Source organism: Trachymyrmex cornetzi, unplaced genomic scaffold, assembly GCF_001594075.2.
Source record: "Trachymyrmex cornetzi isolate Tcor2-1 unplaced genomic scaffold, Tcor1.1 scaffold335, whole genome shotgun sequence".
Taxonomy (NCBI): domain Eukaryota; kingdom Metazoa; phylum Arthropoda; class Insecta; order Hymenoptera; family Formicidae; genus Trachymyrmex; species Trachymyrmex cornetzi.
Genome location: NW_017298058.1, coordinates 530,335 through 546,368, shown reverse-complemented (window position 1 = coordinate 546,368; position 16,034 = coordinate 530,335). Strand labels below are relative to the sequence as shown.

The 16,034-nt window shown below is 38.8% G+C and overlaps 1 protein-coding gene across 5 annotated transcripts in view; it reads right to left on the bottom strand.

The window, feature by feature from the left end:
* Positions 1 to 1,924: 1,924 nt before the first annotated feature.
* The window catches only part of mub (poly(rC)-binding protein mub), a 103,557-nt gene continuing 89,447 nt past the window's right edge, over positions 1,925 to 16,034 (bottom strand). For 4 of the 5 annotated variants that reach the window (XM_018510401.1, XM_018510400.1, XM_018510403.1 and 1 more), the window contains exons 6-8: positions 11,532 to 11,628; positions 10,612 to 10,891; positions 7,022 to 7,516 (exon numbers count right to left, since the gene is read on the bottom strand). In XM_018510401.1, coding sequence (XP_018365903.1) covers positions 7,135 to 7,516; positions 10,612 to 10,891; positions 11,532 to 11,628 — 759 coding nt within the window. In that variant the 3' untranslated portion in view covers positions 7,022 to 7,134. Of the gene's footprint in view, positions 2,871 to 7,021; positions 7,517 to 10,611; positions 10,892 to 11,531; positions 11,629 to 16,034 lie in introns of those variants that run through there. The other variant, XM_018510404.1, reaches the window with a different exon arrangement.

Sequence of the window (16,034 nt, the reverse complement as noted above, 5' to 3'; positions counted from 1 at the left end):
AGGTGTAAATCGTCCGCGCCACAGCCAATTACATTGGCGTTAACTTGATCTTACAACAGAATTCAGAAACTAGTTACACAGCTATTATATACTTCAGCAATTCTTAAACCTCATAATTCCTTTAATTTAACTCGTCTTTTGATATAAATCGAGACGAAACTAGACGCAATATAAATATCCAACAAGTCTCAAAACATGATTATTTCGCAATTTGTGTACAGACTAGTCATAAATAAAGTCTACTAAAATAAAACAATCTCAAAAGGGCGTTGCACAATGTTGCGTGCGCGCGCATTTTTCTTCCAAATAAAGTAATAATTTTATTAAATATCAATATCGTAACGACTAAAATAACGCGCGAATGAAGAGTCGATAAAGATAGTAATGAAGAAATGTACATACAAAAGAGCTATGTTCAAAAATTGATAAATATATATCGTCATTGTGGAGCGGTCCTTACGATTCGTGAACCAAACCGCAAGTGTGGGGACCAAATTCCAATGTGGGGAGGAGGGTTGAAATCGTCAATGGGAGGCTTTAAGTGGTTGATGAAGAAAGGAAAGGACGCCTCGAGTCTGGTCGAGTCTGGGCTTGAGCTCGCACCTTTTCATCGCTATTTATCTCTTCTCTAATTATCTTTATCGCGTATAATAAATATATATATTATGTGTATATATATATAATATATATCATTATTTATATATATTCCACGTAATAATTTCATTTGTTCCTTCAACAGAAGCGCGCGCTCGGCATCGTTCCTCAGCGATGACAACGTCGGCCGTGCCTCGATCCTCGATTTACAAGATCTACCGCGATAGAGGCGTCGAAGGCGTCCAGGGCGCGTCTCACGTCGAGGACGATGCCGAGGGTGCACTAAGACGCGCAACCCGCTCGTTCCTTCGGCGCTCCCGAGGGCCGCCGAACGATCGACGGGTGCGAACGCGTCCGCGCAGTCGTTTTTTTTTCTTTTTTTCCATTTTTCTCTTCTTACTTTTCCCCCCCTTTAGAAAAAAAGAAAAGCTTTTACCGACAATTTTGGAATCCAAGATTCACATGCAAAAGCTACGCAACTACGTAAAATTTTTTCACCGCGCGCGCGATTAATTATTTTACTTTCCCTCAAAACGCTCCCGCACGACAGTCAATCGCGATGACGTCACTCGTGATCTTGGTTATTTCTGGCCGTTGACCGTGAGGCACCGTGACTTTTGACCTTACGGCCATGAAAATTGACCGCGGATGCGCTGACGGGATCGCGCGAGACCACATGATTGAGGATCAACATATGGGGCACGAAAAATCACGCGATCGAAATCGGTGAGCGAGACGTGGTGGATCACGTTCGATTACGTGGTCAAGAAAGATATGTGGGGGCAGGAGGGACCACGTAATCGAGACACTCGACACATGTCCCGTCTTCACCGATCGATGCGCCGATCACGTGCTGATCGTGTGATATTGAGATCGATATATATGAGATTCAATTTTAGATCATTCAAGTTATCCAAATGATGAGTAACTTGGAACGCGCACTTCGAAACGTCAAAGAGTTCGAAGCAGACTCCAAATATTTCTATTCTAAGAAATTCTTAAATATATGAGCAACTTTTTATTAACTCATTCCATCGAGAATGCAAGTTAAATATCGCCAATAAATATCAGTGATACAAAGCAATTTAAATTTTCTTCTCTCATTACAATTTAAGATGCCTCTAAGTATCACCGTTTAAATATAATTAAAAAATGACTATAAAAAAAATGAAAATATCAATTTAATTCCTATTAAAGATATAATGTTTCATTTTTTTCGGTCGTATCACAAGTAAAAGGGAATGCGTATAATTTGCAATCTCTATAAAATTTTGTCGAAAAGTCGAAAGTGGAGTATTCGCTTTGAGCTCTTCGACTACCGATTTGCCTGTGAACAACGGTCTCGTGATACCAGCTGCACTTCCGTTGTCGCTTTTCTTTCGGATGAAGTAACTAAGATCGCGAAAACCGTCGGCGCGACGGTGTATCCGCAATAGAAAAAACGCTAACAATCGGCCTAATATTTATTTAGCATCATCGTTCGTAGTAATATAATTAATAATAATAATTCTCTCGTATTTCTCTCCCGTCTCGCGTCATCATTTTTTTTTTCGTTTAAATATAAAAATGAAAACTAACATATCTTTGGCTTGTTCCCTTTACCAATCGGCAACAGCTCGCGGCTGCGGCGTGCATCATTATTTTTTGTTCTTTTGTTTAAATAACTTTTTGTACAGTTTTGTACACTCAAGTGTGTCTGTGTACGCGCGTGCGTATCTTCATCATTTTTCCATGTACGTTTTAACTCTCGCTTCATTGTGTCGCGTGTATGTGTATGTATGTATATTATATATATATATATATATATATATATATATATGTGTACGCGTTTTTTTTACGTATATCTGTAGTATTAGAATATGTTCGATTTTAACGTACACGGTTACTTAAAGCGCGCACAAGTAGACTCCTTTCTGAATACGTGCGAGTGTCCTACGTGAGTACGTATTATGTGTGTCTCTTTTTCTCTCACTCTCTTTCTCTCTCTTTCTCTCCCTCCCTCTCTCTCTCTCTTTCTTTCTCTCTGTCTCTTTCTCACTGTCGTGTGTCTTGTTTCTTTTTGCAAGTGTATCGATTTGCAAGCTGAACACAGTGTGTGGCCCAGCCCCATATGCCACTGACAGCTTCGCGCGCTTCCGCGATGCTTCCGCGTCCTTTCGACGACGACAACGACCACGACGGCTCTCCACATTTAGTGGATGGGCGATTTCACAATGTGGTCCGGTGGGATGAAGTGATACGCGGGCATAGGCACCCCCGACGTCTCCATCGATATCCTGAAACACAATCGGTCGCGTCGTGAGAAACAGTAACATTCATTTCTACCGGTCGTGTTCACTCCAACGAGTACGAGATGAGAGTTCTACGAGTGATCTCTACAAGGGTGGAAGTACAGATTCTTGTAAAACGCATGAAACAAGAAAATCAATTAATGGCTGCGTTCATCAGAAAAAGCAGCTTTGCAACTGTTGTAAGATTCTTTAATATGATTTGTACACATTCAAATTTAGTGAGACAAGACCAATCATATTAAAGAATTTTACGACAGTTTCAAAATTGTTTTCTTCTGCTAAACGGAGCCAATGTCTTTTATTTTATGCGAGGAAGGAAATGAAGGACTTTAATTGGTTTATTTTCTCATGCGTTATGCAAGACTCGGTGCTCTCTTCTAACAGCTACAAAAAATTGGTCCACCTAGTGGATCACGTTTGTGAAAATTTTCAATCATCTTCCAGGACTCTCTCCTCATACTCGTAAGAGAGAACCGAGATAAAATCCCGACACATTTTCAGCATCGGAGGAAAAGACTAACGAGGCTGACTGGCCGAATCTTTTCGTCCGAATAAAGATGCTGCAGCATGCGACGCGGAAGTAGAACACAACACGAATCTAGTGACTCTCCGTGAGCCGTATTCCGACGTAGTATATGTACAAAGCCCGGCGTAGTAAGTATATAAAGTCTCTTAATTTGCATGCCCGGTCTACAAATTTTGTACGAACCATCAGCAAAGTGATATCACAGACATTCAACGTCTGTGTCGAACCTGCGAAACAAAGCTATTACTACGTCTGCCAAGAATGCAGAGCAACAACGTTACCGCGCGACTCCGGAGGTCTATAAAAATTTTTATCACGTGATACGTACTTTTCTCGAGGATTTCTCGCGAGCCCGGAAGGATTCGGATGGTTGGTCGTACATATTTGGTAATAAAAAAAAAAAGATTGCGCAACGATTGAATTGGAAAAAAAATGAGAACTGAGAAACGTAGTAAATGAGAACTTCGCAGCCAACAGGATAAATCGATTAACAGGACTACGAAGGAATGGATGGTGCTTACCAAAAACGGGCAGGAGCCTGGGTCAAGTTGGTTGGATGGATACATCTTCTCTTTTTCTATCTCTCTTTCTCTCTCTCTCTTTCTCTCCCTTTATCTACATCTCTCCCTCTCTCTCTCTCTGTACGAGTTTCTCTCCGATCTTGGTTACGCTTTTACGTGTACGTGGTGAGACATGGTACATAAGTATATATACGAATTTCAATAGACCGTACTCTCAGCGTACATTGAGCGTCAAAAAGTAGCCGGTCCTGATCCGAATCCTACGTTTGCCATGATTGACATAAATGTTGCACGAAAGATGAATATATCAGGCGCTGAATGTACCAGAATACGGTCAAATTATGTACAATCTGTTCGACAGCAAAAAGTGCAAAAAATGCTCGCGTTAATCAAAATCGTGAAAAATGTATTGTAAAAAAATGTTAAATTTGATTTGAAATGTAACTATTATTAAGGCTGAAGAAACGATAGAAGAGGCCATGTCGCATTTTTATAACAAATCGAGATATCTTCATATGCAAAATCGTTCCTGTTCAAAGGTATAATAAACCGAGAATGTATATTTCTTTCATTCACTTTTTCTTTCAATTACACCAATTTAAAATATCGCTGAAAGATTAACGCAAAAACGTTATGCTTAAACAAGAAGGTGGTAATAAAACGTTCAAGTGCCATAAAGGTGGTCGCGCAATATATTGGAGGTATTTCATTTCCAATCTAAAAGGAACATGTTGCTTTCCGGATAAAAGATCGTCGAGAAATAAATTTTTCGCTATCGTTTATGTCCATTATACATTTTTCCTGCGAACCAATACATTGCGGGACCTCACTCGCAGGAACGCCAGAGCTGTTTTTATTTGGTATTGTATTTCTCTTACTGTATTAAACACGCCTAGCTTTATTTAACAAGATGATACAGGGTAGCTAAAGTCTGTTAAGCATGTAAGCTCTGCGATATCATTATAGACTAATGTACATCTCAAGATTATCTGCCTACAGGATTCTATGCACGATGTAGGAATACCAGGTACAGTAATGGCTTCCCTTAATAAATCATTTGTCCCAAGTAATGAAATTTTGATTTCGTCTTAATACAAGTACTCTTTTAATTTTTCCAAATTAAATATAAAACTGAAATAGTTCCTTGATTTATTATGTTATCGTTATACGCATCGCTTCACTTGATATACCTACATGCATGATGGGACTGTGAGCATTTTCTAACGCATTTCCTCACGATTTTCTCATTTATGCTTTTTTCATTGTAAACAGTCACTTAGAGTCCTGGGCATGAGTTGACATGATTTATTGTCTCGAGAAAGAAATGGAACGAGACCGTACAATCTAAAATGAAGAAAACGCAATGAAGATATCTCGCGATCATGGCGACGGTTGATCCGATCGGAATAATTTTTCTGCAAACGGGACTGATTCTTCATGCGGTTACCACGCGTTCCGATAAACCATGGCCACGCTCGCGATAGGTCAGTACTTGTTGTGATAATCCGATCATTGTCTCCTACACCCGATCGGTCGCTACTTGCAAGTACTCACTATAAACTAGAAAATTGAGCACACAAAACACTTATCTGGTGATTCCATTATCGATCGTCTTTATCCAAGTGATGAAACATCTTGAACATCCGTCCAAACTGTTTTCCTTTTTCTTCCGCGATTGTTAGACTTGGATCTAACCGATCGTTCTTTCGCGGCTAGACGATTTCGACTTCACGTTTTCCGATAACTTACAGAACAATAAATCAAAAAAACGCTCGAATTACCGTGGAATTAGAAATCTGACTGTGTCTTTTATGTGTATATACGTGTTTTATTAGTTTAATTTCACAAAAACATAATTTACACGCGATTTCATGCAGACCTTGGTCGTCTCGCGTGCATATAAGGATTAAGTTTATTACCGTTACAACACTATGTGTATTAGCTTGATTGATTATTTCATATTGCGATGTCGATTATAATGCTTCAAAATTCACCGTGTTCGCATTTCTAGCGAACTCCTCGATCGCTCGATTGCAGATCGTTTTTTCTTAGAAAGAAGACCGCAAAAGTCATCTAAATCATCACGTTACATGATTATGACATAGTGCATTCTCAACACGATTTATTACAAAGACTGATAAACACATGATTCGAAGAAGATTTCTTTCACGCACTTTCCTTCCCTTTCTCTTCATCACACATATTCATTCACGCGCGCGCGAAAAATTTCTTTCTATCAACAGAATTTCTATCTACTACGAAAAAAAATCACATTGGTATAGCTATATATACTAATAAGTTTTTTTTCAAACAGTTAATTAATTATAATCCATAATATATTGTAATAATAATTGTAATGTAATTATATATTTATATTTTATATAAAAGAAAGGCTGTCTTGCGACGGTGCATGAGCGATCGCGTCCTCCGAGCCTATCAGAAATCGCTCGTAGAAAATGAAACGGTACAAGAAAAGCTACATGTTGATAATTGTAAAGGATCTCGAAAGAATTTATCATTAATAAATTCCGCCGCTTCATTACATTACACAATCAGTCTTTACACGATAGCGTCGAACATCCCGATCTCGGAGGGCGTGTCACGATAGTATATGTGTGTTTCTAAGACTTAGCATCGGATCATAATCGGGTTTAATAACACAAAATATTCCAAACGCTCCAATCTGCCTTTTCTTTTTCCTCAGCTAAAAATAATACATCAAAAACAAATAAAAATCCTACAAAATGTTTCCGTACAGTGATTCTTAGGAGGAAGTGAGCTAATATGGGCAAGCGGAGCATTCTGGTATCTCCAGAAAAATGATTAAAAAGTGTTTCATTTTTCTGGAAAAAGCTTCCTTCTTTCCAAAATCAGTTTCCAAAATCGTCGATCGATGGTAATCTTTCGTGATCAAGAGGTGATTGAGAATCATCTTCTTCCTCGGCTTCTCGTGCAATTCTCCTCAATCCTCTCTACCCATTTAGACAATCGTACTCACGCTCCCATCTGAACAATCATTTAATAACACAAAACGACGAATCAATCCTTCGCCAAGTCTTCGTACTCGCTACCCTGGCGTCCGTACGCACTTTTTTTCGGTGTATTACACAAGTGTACGCTAAAAGTATGTAGTAGTAGATTTGTATTTATGTGTAGTGTTCCCCCTGTAACATCATTATCATCCTGCTGCTTGTCCGTTCATTCAGTACGGATTATACTTGGTACGCTCGGACTTGAACTTGCCGCTGTCGGTCGGGCCTGGTGCGCCCGGGCTACGGAGCCTCGGCGTAAAGGTCTTGTGCGATCGGTGCACGCCGGTAGTCTGGACCGGTAGCGCGGATGCAGCTGCGCCAGCAGCACCACCTAGCAATTCCGTGAGTCCGCCGAGGGCGGTGAGGCTAGATAGGGCGTTGAGGGCGCCTGGCTTGCTTAGCAGCTGAGCCAAGGGGATGGCGCTGGCCAAGGGAGAGGCAGTGGTAGTGGTGGTAGAGGGGGAAGCACTGGCCCCGGATGCTCCGGGAGTGGTACCGCTGCCAGGGGTTTGGGTATTATGGGCCTCTAGGTTAGCTTTCTGCAGTTCGACACTGGGAAAAGACACAAAATGTAAAAAGGTGAGGGCGGGAACGTTCCTCGTAAAACTGTGTGTCAAAGAGATTAAAAAAAAAATTCAACATAAGAGATGATAAAGTAAAAAAAAAAAGATAACAGTAAAGTAGTAGCAATAGAGTTATAGTAGTAATAGTAGCAGAGTAGGAATAGAGTAAAAGTAGTAGAAGAGCAGTAGTGATAATAATAGTGATAGTTGCCGCGTAGAACATAAAACAATATGAAAAAAAATGACAAAAAAAAAGGAACCATCAGAAAACAAGATAAACTAAATCACAAGTTGTAGGCTTAGAGAGTTACGTCAGAGGTGCTCTGTGGAGCATGATTATCACGTACACCGGCTACGTGGTTCGTGGGGGGAGGAGGAGGAGGAGGAGGAAGGTCTTCGCGCCAGGTTGCATTTAGACTCTATCAAATGTCCACGGACATTCATACTGGACATAGACTGACTTGCTAATGAGCGCCAGTCAGCCGTATCCATGGAATGAGACCGCCGAACACGGAATCGGTCGAAATGCATCCTGATCGCAAGGAGCGCGGAGGATGTATACGAAGAAGAGAAGAAGATAAACACGCGTTCGCTAGTCTACTCTTTCAGAATACAAATTCCTACAAAAATAAATGTCACATCCACCGCTAATAAGTAGATTTGCGAACGATGCGATTGTCTCTAGGTGTAACGGGCTTATGGTTCGTTATACAGACGAGAGACACCATTGAGGGATATTTCCGTTTCATGATTGCGTCATTTGTAATTCGTGTCAATAACTAAAAGTCGATGGTCTCTACGTCGGTAGAACGAGCCATTTGCCTCGTGGCTTATAGAAAAGGCAAAAATCAAAGTAAATCAGGCACAAGTATGCACTCTGCCACAAGTCGCGTTAATTGCGTCATACAGCTGATATGTTTGAGATTACGAGATATGCATATAATCGCGACGCATAAATGATCAATGATCGACTCTCAGATATACGTCATGTAAATGAGAAATTAAAACTAGATAAATGGCAGAGCGCAGACCTGTGGCCACGACAGGAGTGCCGGGATACACGATACGTAATAAATATGATGACAAAGTTAACGGGCAAAATACAGAAGTATCGAGATGATAAATATATATAACGACATTGCGCTATTTATATGCAGTAGTAAAATGTGAGTGGCAATCTGGAATAAAATATAATGGATTATAATTATAACGTGAGGGTGTACGTGTGTAAAAGTGTATTGATCCGCGTGTTTAAATCGTACTTGGCTTGATGCTGGTGGGGTCTTACGTGTGTGGCGCGAACTTGTGCCGATTTTTTGTTTGTCGTCCTCGAATCTCGTCGACGACTACGTTAGTACCGTTCACCATTTCTAATGTCGCTATGATGGAAGTAGATTAGTTCCACAGCATAATTCAATTAAAAAAAAAGAAAAAATAATTAACAGATCTTCAACACCGACCAATGAACATTAAGCGATGGCAACAACAGCGATGAAAGCATATAACTAAAATGTAAAGATGCTACGGCGAAGGTTCCTGATAAGGACGAGGAAAACCCTTCACATTTTATCGCGCAAATAAAGACATGACGTTTACAACGTAATGCATATATTTCTAAATATAATGCCAGAAACATACTCGCGGCTCCAAAGATAAATGTATCAGTATCTTGTTTTCTTTTTCGCGAACTGAGTTATAAATACACAAAACGGAAATGTAAGCATAAATGTTATAAGCTGATCGTCCATTACCGGGAGCCTGTCAAACTAGAAAGAAATTTGTGTCATTAAAAAACGAATCGAAAGGAGGAACTGTGATACGATTGTTTGGGACTGTTCAGGATTGATTGTCACTAACAGAGCGACAGTCCTCGTACATCTTTTCATTATGTCTTTCAGTCGGTAGTTTATTTGCTTGAAAGGACAGCCAGCGACAATGGGAACAGATGTTGAACGGAGTTGTGTCTGCAGGATACTCGGGGTACTGGACCTGGAAGACAGGACCTGGAAATAAAGGATTAAGATCCTCTTCCGTCTTACGGCCGACGTCGATGTCTTCCAGTATCTGCATACATGAACGCTGGTACCTCGATCATGGCCGTCGAGATGCGACGTCTTCTCCTCGCATCGTTACTTTACGATTACGTACGACCTGTTTCGCTGTAAACTGAGGTGGCGTTACGCGACGCAATTTCTTTTCTATTATTTCACCCAGAGAAATTTTCCCCGATGATTATCATTATGTTGCTTGTTAACAAACTACGCGTGTATTTTGCAGCAGTATCATCCTCAGCGTAACACCACCTCTTTCATAACATCTCTCGCGGCGACACGCAGTAAAGACGACTTTTCTCCTAATGCCAATTATAATCTTCTCAGAAACAGAGTAAAACTTCTCTAATGTCCGTTTTAACTGCAAATTTCTTGGGAAGAAAATAAAATATATATCGTCTTATAACTATCCCTCTTACGGGAACAACGTATTGTTAAGCATATTGTGTTGTTAAAATTTTATCTTTAATTTTAAATTAATGTATAGTTTACAATATTTTGTGCAGTAGCTTAATGGGCAGAGGAAAATGGACGAAAGTCATCTGTACGCGAGTTGTCGTGAGCAAGGGTGATAACAGTAATGATGGGAGATATCGCGAGGAGTGCCGATTCGACTATCCCTTACATTTAATCTCATCATTAAGAAGACATCAAAATTAAGTGAGGCAACAGGTTGTATGAGGAACGAGTAGTACAAACAGGCGAATCGGCGGATCTCGATCATAGGTAAAGTCAACAAGAAATCACTTTACGCCAGTGACACGCGCCACCAATTTGGCGGACAGTGTTGGCAGAAATACGGGAAAAATAAATAAAAATAAATAAATAAATAAAAAGAGATCAAGGGGGAAATGCATCGCGATCCACTGTAAAACGTAGCCGGGACGAGTTCGACTGCTTTCTATTGAAAATGGAATTCGGTGACACACCGAAAGCCGAACTTTGGACGAACCTCTTGGAATGGCTTCTTGTCGGTTCGACCTTCGGTTTGATAGGCTTGAGGAATATGGGATACAGACCACGTAGTACTCACCTCATGTTGATGAGATATTGTGCCAACGCCACGGCGTCCGGGTTCCCGGTTATGGTGATCGTGCGGTCCGTTGCTCCGCCCTCCCTCTCCTCACAGTTGCTGATTCGGATCATGGCGCCGGAGATCTGACGGATCTCGGCGATCTTGGTACCGCCCTTCCCAATGATGCAACCGATCAGCTCATTTGGCACGGTCATCTCATGCGTCTGATTGTTCGCCGCCGGTTGCTGCCTGTTCGTGTTGTTCGTACGCAGCTGGCTTCCAGCCAATGCAGCTAACGCTATGCCATCAATTGCGCAAATATTAGAAAAGTTTCTTTATATATATATATAAAAGGCTGCTTCTATAAATTAGTTGCATCAAAGTTGAATTGTGGCTTACTGATGTTATCGCTCTTCTTTCAGTTCTACTGTAGAGCTCCAATAAACTTTAACTAATGTTTGTGAAAACAGTTCATAGATAAATTTAACTTCTCATTGCGAACCTGTTTTAACATAACTCTTAGTCGATAAAGTTTGTTCACACAGGAAAAATTTATTGCAATACCATATTGATTATTATCAACTTAGTTTTAAAATTAATTTCCAAATACAAATTTCAATAGACAGTCTACTGTCAATTGCCTCATAAATTATGTTAACAATCGTAAAAAATGTACAAAATTATAATTTTTAAAAATATATCAAAATAGTTGAGAAAACTATCAGTTTAAACATGTAAATTTGTTTCTTGCGAAATGTAACACAGTCGCGAGACTGATACCACTCAACATCATACAATTCAATACATACCACAATGAAAATAAAGAGATAAAACGAGTGTATTAATCTCTTCTACATAATTTTTTGCGAGACAGAGAACAACATCAACAGGGTACGATTGCCAACTTACAATTTCTTTGAAGACATGTATTGACTTACCTGCTGGATTAAGACCACCCGTATTTGCCGGTGTGGCAAGACCTCCAAGGCCTAAGGCTGCTAGTCCAGCCAAAGGATTGCTGCCCAGTTTGCCCATCTGTAACAACGACGAAGAGATCCATCGTTCAAAAATAGGGGAGGGGGGGGGGCCCGCGTCGAACAATCACTCGGGGTGTGCTTAAGAGGAGATGGGGTTTACGACGACACCGAGAAGTATATCTATGTATGCTTGAACATGTTCGCCACCTCGCACATTACGCTCGAGAATTTCCAATTGCGAGCAAGAATTCTTAGCTCAGGGGCAGCCTCGCTGAGAGAGAACGTTCGGTTCTACGTAAGAAGGGGGACAGGTGATATCTTTCACAATCGACGATTTAATTCGACCATCCCGGACTCATTACGTCGTGACATAATCAATGCCTCGTCCCGACTTCCTGGAACCGGTCCGACGGCTTCCTCATAACGGGCTCTACGATAGCCATTCGAGCGTACCGTTTTTAATTACATATATCGACCTAGAGCAAAGACTTCAATGTCGCAAATAGATGAAATTTTAACGACGTTTGTTCTTACTTCTCTTATGTGGAAAGTTTACTAGAATGTTAAATTTATCTTTGCGTATCAGTGTATGTTATCTTTCCGTGTAAATAAATTGTTAATTCGATGTAGAAACTATTGTAAAATAGATCAAGATTCGAAAAGACATTCTAGTAACAACTAATATCTAAGAGAAGATAAGATTAAATTCCAATACTTGTACGAATTCCATTGTTCAATTTTTCAGCGTTTTGAAGCCTTGGGCCGTATTGCTATACTCGATCTGTTTTTGAAAATACTCTAAATTTCGTTTTTTAACAACAAATAATCCATCGAAAAAATTCCTTTGCTTCTGACGTCATAATGTATGCGGAAATTGAAGCCAGTAGAACCGTGTCTACCAGTCGCCTTAAGCAGTCTCCAACATTCCACGCGTTTATCGCAAAAATATAAAATCTCGCGTGCCTCTGAAATGCATTAAATTGATAAACGGCAATATATCCCGGGAAAAATTGCTCTGGCAGGATAAACGGTACGCAGAATGGCCGTCGATAAGATAAACTATTTCGAATCGCGTTGCGTTACTTCGAAAATCGTGGCAGAAATTACTCAGGGACAGCTTGATGAGGAAGGGGCGCTCAGAAATTACAGAAAGAGAGAGCGAACGAGCGCGGAGAGAAGAAGGATGTCTATATCCTTGTATTCTCGCGATACCGTTAAATCGCGCGAAATATAACGCAGCAATTCTCTTTGCACCTACCGTTTCCACGTTATACAAATACTTACATGAAGTTTAGCATCAGTTTATTTGCACCGACAAAGATTTTATCGCATTTCATCAAGTATAATCCACTACGATCCTATTAACGGCATGTTGCAGTTACTATTGTAATCAGAAGATGACTAAGTATTCTAATAATTAGTCATAAATTATTTTGATTGGCTGTAATAATTATTTAGTAAACATTAAAACAAGCTAATCGTTTGAAGCAAATACAAAACGTTTGAAGAAAAATTGTATCTAATTACTAATAATGATATATTCTATTTTTATTTTCAAAAAGGATGAAATGAAAGGTAGATAGGAAGGATGGGATGTATGTATGTACCTTAAACGAGTGATAATACTTCATTCTCTATATCACTGTTGTCAACTAAACTAACTTTATGTGCAAAATTTCTAAGCGCTGCTGCACTGTATGAAACATGTCTGAAATTAATATATATTAAGATAATATATTACCTACATATACATATATATATATATATGCATTATTAATATACATTATCTTAATATATACATTTATATTGTTGTGATGTACGTAGAATATAAATACATAAAATTTCTAATGTCAATAGTTAATGACAACCGACGAATACTCTATATTTGCTGAGTTTTTCAATCGTTTATCGGATATATTTTCAGTAATTGGAAATTCAAGAAAAGGAGTTTGGAATGTTTATAATCAATAAATTATCTGAAATATATTAAGGGTCTATTCACGAATATGTAAACGCCTCTCGTAGACAAACCGTCCCGACGTGATCTCTCTAATGTGCTTAACTGGTGGAAACGTAACAGGGCAGCCCACCCTTACACGAACTCGTCGCTGACTCTTAGCTAAAAGAGTGCCGGAAGCCATGCTATTCTAAACAGGACGCCAAGAGGACAATGAGCAACTCAGGAAATGGAAAAACGAACAAAACGTAGCGCGACAAGAGCGATATTAAGTGCGTGTACACGTATTTATGGTCGCGTAACTTATCTTTCTCACGAAGTTGAAGTTAAACAAAGGTTTACGAACATATAAATAAATGTAATTGGTATACTAAACAGATCAGTGTATCGAAAATAATTTATTTAAAAACCACTCAATAGTTTGAAAGAAATTAATATTTTTCAAATATTTTTTTATTTTAATCAAAACATTCGAAATATTTCATCTGGAAAATATGTGAAATTTGTTTTAAATTTTATATTGTTATTATTTTTATTATTTCTCTTAATTTGAACCAAAACTTGAACTTCCTAAAATCATAATAAAAAAGTGTATTTAATCGTTTTCACAATTTTATAGCAATTTAAATAAGTCTCGTAAATAATTTTAGATCTAAAATATTTAGATCTTAAAAAATATTTTTTAAATACAAATTTAATATGATATATATCATTAAAATAAAATTCCACAAAATTTGAAATTGGACAATTGTATTTCATATAAGAAGCGAGAAATAAAAGAAACAATCACGCGAGAACTAAATTGGAATTTTAAATACATTTTTTTCCTACGTTCTCAATTGAATCTTAAAGGAAATCAATTTCAAAAAGGTCGTGACCGGATAAGGGAAGCCAATTTTAAAAAGGAGAGCAGGAAACGATTTCTTATGTAAGACCGTGTAGAGATAAACAGAAATAAAAACACAAAATCAGAGACAGTGTATCAGGAGAAGAAGCGAAGTAGTAACCGTGTACTGTAAGCCGTAAGAGTTCATCAAGCAGATTGAGAAACTGAGAAAGTATTAAGAAGGGATCGTGAAAGTAGATATAAAGCGCAATAGTAATAATATATCTAGGTAATCTACCTCTTTTCGTGCCACGCATGCATGTCCTTGTTCGTTTGTGATTTTGTCATAATTTATTTATTTATCGTTTCTACAAATTAATCCCACCCTTTCAACCACGTCTCTCGAAGTTAACGGATAATAATCGAACTGGAAGGAAAATAAAAAAACATAAAACAAAAGAGAATAAAAAAAATAGCCAAGCCGTAAATATATCTATGGATAGTGGGATGTTTATGGTATAGACACGTTTCTTTTTTATTGCGCATTTTGTGTTCGTTTGTTTCGTTTTCGGGTAGCAAATCGGACTCGAGGAAGTCGGGCTCCGTGTCGGACGTCGGTCGTTGAAGAGCGCACAGAAAGAGAAGATAGGACAGAAGGTGAGACACGACGACACGTCATCCTGATAATGCTTTATGAAAATATTTACATGAATTACCTCAAAAGTTTCGCCATAGAAGATTCGATAAAAAAGATAATGAGATTTTCTATTTATAAAAATATTTTAGGAAAAGTAAACGTATTTTGATACAAATCAACAAACTGGAAAAAAAAAGGCCATTAATCTTTACCTATTTTGGTGTAACGCAAAATTTAATTTACATTTACGTTTTCAAAGCGAATGATAAAATTTACCAGAATTATATAATCATTATTAAAAGGCAAAAGATTGAAACATTTGATCTGGTACTCCGTACTCTCTCATATTCTGATATTGATATCCGAATGTAGAAACACAAAAAGCAACCTTTTTACTAAATTAAAATATCAACCAAGTTATATAAATATATCAAAAAACATAACAAACTGTCGTAATTAAAATATTGAAACAGCATATTCGACTGATCAAACTTCCTATCGTGTCTCAAGAACAATTCAATTGATCATACAGGCATTTATCAGAATGACGTTTCATGGCATCTGCCGATCGATCGGCCGGATGAGTGGATTTTTAAAGCACTACCATAGTAGCCCGGAATTAGAACGTCGGCTATTTGGTGATTTGGCCTCCTCATTGATCGCAAGCCGTTCGTTGAGACTTGTAGCAGTAACATCTGGGACCTTCTATACGTCTCTCTCTCACTCTCTCCCTGACCGAATCCAACGACAAGCCATGACGAATCCATTGTGCGACCCGTGAGCAAGCATTCATGCTAAGCAGGCCCGATCGTTTGGCGCGAGGCTCGGAACAAATCCCCATTTTGCCTCCAAGTTCCTTCCGAGAGAGCGCACAAATTGCTGCTCTCGGACGATGATCGTATCGAGAAAACTGGGCTATTTATCTGCTTGATGCAGTACGTCTGTGCCGAATACATATTACAGAGACCGATCAATTCTAATGTGCATATCCTGTATTTTTCTCATCTAAAAATAGATGTGAACGATAGGAGATAAAGATAGATT